At 53.2% G+C, this 4,985-nt stretch overlaps 1 protein-coding gene across 1 annotated transcript; it reads right to left on the bottom strand.

The window, feature by feature from the left end:
• Positions 1-703: 703 nt before the first annotated feature.
• LOC125547340 (vegetative cell wall protein gp1-like) lies at positions 704-1,978 on the bottom strand. The gene is made up of 3 exons (XM_048711250.1): positions 1,913-1,978; positions 1,064-1,692; positions 704-982 (listed from the first exon to the last, which is right to left on the bottom strand). Exons 1-3 carry the CDS (start codon positions 1,976-1,978, stop codon positions 913-915), a joined length of 765 nt encoding a protein of 254 aa, XP_048567207.1. The 3' UTR covers positions 704-912.
• Positions 1,979-4,985: the final 3,007 nt, after the last annotated feature.

Consider the following 4,985-nt stretch of genomic DNA (forward strand, 5'->3'; position numbering starts at 1 on the left):
CCATTGCCTCCCGATGAACACGACGCATTCCGTTGCTTCCCCATGAACACGACAACGACGCTGTTTCTCCATTTCGACCCAGCCATGTACACGAGCCCTGGCCGTACGTATGTGCGAGTAGGCGTTCGAGACCCCGCCCGTATGTACACATACGTGGCCCTATTTTCTTTCTTGCACCCTGGCCGCTGTACGTACGTGTACATGCTACGTGCGCGCCTCTAATATGACACGTGCGCGCCTCTACATCCACCAGTATATATGTACGTACACGTTCACGACCAGAATGACAACGCTACGTACGCTTCGACCAGGTGGGTTCCGACTGTCACACTATAGGAAACAGGTAATTTGCCGTCTGTGGATCACAGACGGCAAAGACCTAATTCCAGACGGCAAAGACTTTGCCGTCAGGAAGCAGACGGCAAAGTCAGACGGCAAAGATAAGTCAGCAAAGAATTCTTTGCCGTCTACTGTTTGTCGAGATGACGGCAAAGAGTTTGTCGTCTGTCAATATGGTTTGCCGTCAGCAGACTAGCCAGACGGCAAAATATGCCAACAGACGGAGCGGTGGCGTTGACGGACGGCGTCAAGTACTTTGCCGTCAGTTACGCTATGTCTTTGCTGTCTTCCTTGTATGCCCAGACGGCAAAGCAAATATTTTTATTAAAAAAAACAAAACAACAGTACAAGTGCCGAGGTCGTAGATGGATGAAGGCATATGGAAAATCTTTCATAGCAATGACGAATGAACGGATTTTTACAAGACAGAAATATTCTATTTACATACTATATCCATCATCACAGTAGTTACACAATATAATGTTCTCCATTTATATGAAAAACGAACAAACCAAACAACAACAAAACGATTACAAAACGGACGAACTGGCCCTTGCCAGCATCCAGATCCGATCACGGTCGTCGAGCTAGAGGAGGTGAATGGTGGTCTTCTGGCAGAGTTGACCATGGCGCCATGGAGCCCCTGGATTGGGCAAGTACAGGGCAGAGTTAAACCCATATCAGATCCAGGGTAAGACGAACTTCTCGCGCCTAGGAAGCCTACCAGATCTCGTCGCCCGCCGCCTCAAACCTGATCCGGGTGCCACGAGGAAGGAGAGCAGCCCCTGGGCCTTCTTCTTCATGCCCGTCGCGTCGCTCATCATCTCTGGGATGCTCATCGACGGCGCCATCGTCGCCGGCCACGGCGCCATCGTCGCCGGCCACGGCGCCCTCCGCATGCCATAGGACCTGCCGTGTGGAAGGGCGGCGGAGGTTGACGAGCACAGGAGGAGGCTCCCGCGCCGGCGAGGCGGGGTCGACCAGCGGCGGTTGAGGAGCAAGGGAGGAGGAGAAGGCGCCGGGTCGCGGGCGTGGAGGACGAGGAAGATCCCGCGTTGGCCTTCGGCTTACGCTAGGGAGAGGCGGGGTCGAGCGGTGGCGGTTGATGAGCAGGGGAGGAGGAGGGAGATCCCGCGCCGGCCTCTGCTCAAGCGACGGTGAGGCGGGTCGACCGACGGAGGTTGACGAGCAGGGGACCAGGCGGAGTGTGTGCGGCAGAGAAGGGATTGAGGGAGAGATGGGGTCTGGCGTGGGAGAGAGATTGTGGTGGGGCTTAGGGATAAGGGAGAGAGGGATTGGTGGGATGGGTGGGTGGGGCGTGCGTGGTGAGAAATGGATGCGGGTGGGGGCGCCCTAGATCGTGCCACCTCATCAATCCGTGGGATCGATCCGTGCGCTGTGCTTTTTCTTTGTCATCTGTGATTTATTTTACAGATGGCAAAGAGTCTCTTTGCCATCTACAAAATAAATCGCAGACGGCAAAGTCTTTGTTGTTTGTGATTTTTTTTACAGACGGCAAAAAGAGTTCTTTATCGTATGTAAAAAAGTATCCTAGACGGCAAAGAATCTTTGCCATCTGTGTTTCTTTACAGACGGCAAAGTATGGATTTGCCGTCAGTTGTTCTTTGCCGTCAGCCATTGTTGGCAAAGTTTATCTTTGCCGTCTGGCCCGATGAAATGTTGACGGCAAAGAACAGTACTGACGGCAAATCTCCAGTTTCCCGTAGTGTCAGGCACTTCCTTGCATGCGAAGATGTAGCTGGTGGGTCCCAGGAGTCAGGGGGCGAATCATTTTTTTTGCCCGGACGCACTTCCTTGCGTGCGAAGATGTAGCTGGTGGGTCCTAGCAGTCAGGGGGCGAATCGTTTTTTTTGCCCGGACGCACTTCCTTGCGTGCGAAGATGTAGCTGGTGGGTCCCAGCAGTCATGGGGAAATTTTGTTTTCACGAAATACGGTGGCCCGTCTGGTGGGTCCCAGCTGTCAGGTGGAGGAATCATTATTTTGCGCGTAATAAGGAGGCACTTCCTTGCTGCGGCCGTGGACCCAGCTGTCAGCCTCTCCACGTACAGTCCACGTCCGATGGAAGTCGTTCCTTGACCACATTGACCACGCCGCACCGAGAGCACCATGGCGGTGGACGACGGTGAGGACTAGGAAGGGGACGACTCGGAGCCGGGGAAGACGCAGCAGTGGATGCCCAAGCGAAGAGGAGTACGAGGGTTCACTAGTTCGGCTGCGGTGTGAGGCTGCTGTCGCCGCAGAATAACAGGGGGTGTGGGTGAGTAGAGGGATGGCCTGGCCAGCGGTGGGAGTAGTAGGGGGCGGTGAGGCCTCCGCGGCATAACAGTCGGCCATGGGAGGCAGGAGCACGCGGCACGACCGGCGCTGGTTTGGGCGGCTGGAGCAAGAAGACCGGAGGTTGAAGAAGCACTACGGCCGTTGGATGAACATCGTACGGTAACAGGAGCTAGAATCGTTCATATTGACTAAGTTGACAAAGCCCTCCGTCCCCGTCAACTTGGTAGGCCCACAAGTCAGCCTCCCACTATGCTGGGTTCCAGCTGGCAGGGGGAATATTCATTTTTTTATGAGTAATAAGGAGGCACTTCCTTGCGTGCCAAGATAGCTGGTGGGTCCAACATGTCAGCGGGGGGCACGTTATTTTCGCGAAATACAGAGGCCCTTCCGATGGGTCCCAGATGTCAGGTGGAGGAATCATTATTTTGCGCGTAATAAGGACGCTGTCGGTGTCAAAACCAGCGGATCTCGGGTAGGGGGTCCCGAACTGTGCGTCTAAGGCAGATGGTAACAGGAGGCAGGGGACACTATGTTTTACCTAGGTTCGGGCCCTCTTGATGGAGGTGAAACCCTACATCCTGCTTGATTATTCTTGATAATATGAGTAGTACAAGAGTTGATCTACCACGAGATCAGAGAGGCTAAACCCTAGAAGCTATACTATGGCATGATTGTCTGTTGTCCTACGGACTAAAACCCTCCAGTTTATATAGACACCTGAGGGGGCTAGGGTTACACAGAGTCGGTTACAAGGAAGGAGATCTACATATCCGTATTGCCAAGCTTGCCTTCCACGCCAAGGAGAGTCCCATCCGGACATGGGACGAAGTCTTCAATCTTGTATCTTCATAGTCCAACAGTCTGGCCAAAGGATTTAATCCGGCTGTCCGGATACCCCCTCATCCAGGACTCCCTCAGTAGCCCCTGAACCAGGCTTCAATGACGATAAGTCTGGCACGCAGATTGTCTTCGGCATTGCAAGGCGGGTTCCTCCTCCGAATACTTCATAGAAGATCTTGAACACGAGGATCGTGTCCGGCTCTGCAAAATAAGTTCCACATACCACCGTAGAGGGAATAATATTTACACAAATCTAATCTGCTAATGTACCCCGTAGTGTGACATCACATCACAGCCAGGTCATTATTCGAATCATTTTTTGTAACCTATCTCAGCGTGTTTCGCGAGGCAGTTTCCTTGGCATGTCTTGTCGAAGCAGAGATCGTGTCCCCTCATTACAAGATTCCCATTAATACAGACGTGGGTAACCCAACCGCGCCTATTAGTAGGACTCCTAAATCTTAGGCTAGTCCTAAACGGCCACAAGGAGGACGCTTGATATTCACCCTCTTTATAAAGGGGACAAGGCCTTTTCCTCTCGATCTTAATCAAATCCGCCTCTTGCATCGAGTTCCAACACCTAAAGCTCAAGTTTAGGCGCTTCAGACCTTTAACTATGTCCGGATCCAACCTTCAAGGTCGGTGGATGCCTTCCTCCATCACAGAGGAGGACATCAAGAAGTTGAGAGAGGCCAGATATCTGACCACCGAAATTTCGCATCGGCTGCCTGCCCGAGGGCAGGTCGTCCCTACTCCCGAACCCAACGAGAGTGTCGTGTTCGTCTCCCACTTCCTCCGAGGACTAGGCCTCGCTCTAGATCCCTTTGTTAGGGGTCTTATGTTCTATTACGGGCTAGATTTTCACAATCTGGCCCCGGATTCCATTCTTCACATCTTGACATTTATTGTCGTATATGAGGCCTTCCTCCGCATTACCCCTCACTTCGGCCTGTGGCTCAAGACCTTCGATGTGAAGCCGAAGATGATCGAGGGGCAGCACGCAGCATGCAGAGGTGCTTCGATAAGCAAAATTGCTGACGTTCCATGGCCTGAGGTTTACTTCCCAGAGGTGTCCGAATTGTGGCAATGGGAGTGGTTCTACATCACAGCTCCCCGAAGTGCCAAGTGGGTAGCTGCCCCCGTCTTCCGCTCAGGCCCCCCACCGCAACTGATGTCGTGGATCAGCAGGGGGCTGAGCTGGGGTCCAGCCAAGGACATGCCAATGCTGCAAGGTCGTATCCGAGATCTCTTCGAGAGAGATATTAGTCTGGTTATGGTAGTGCAGCAAGTTATGCTAGTCCGTCAAGTCCAGCCTTGCAAACGCCGGCCCCTTCGCATGTGGGAATTCAACCCGGAAGGACCGCGAGCTATCCAACACTTCCTCGGCATGACGCACGAAGAGATGTACAAATTGTTCTTCGGACCACAAATAATGTGTCCGGACATCACTGAGGATGCAAGTCTGAGCTGCAATCGCCCGGATACCCACGTAAGTAGCCCCGCATCC

The sequence above is a fragment of the Triticum urartu genome, chromosome 3 (assembly GCF_003073215.2).
Source record: "Triticum urartu cultivar G1812 chromosome 3, Tu2.1, whole genome shotgun sequence".
NCBI lineage: Eukaryota > Viridiplantae > Streptophyta > Magnoliopsida > Poales > Poaceae > Triticum > Triticum urartu.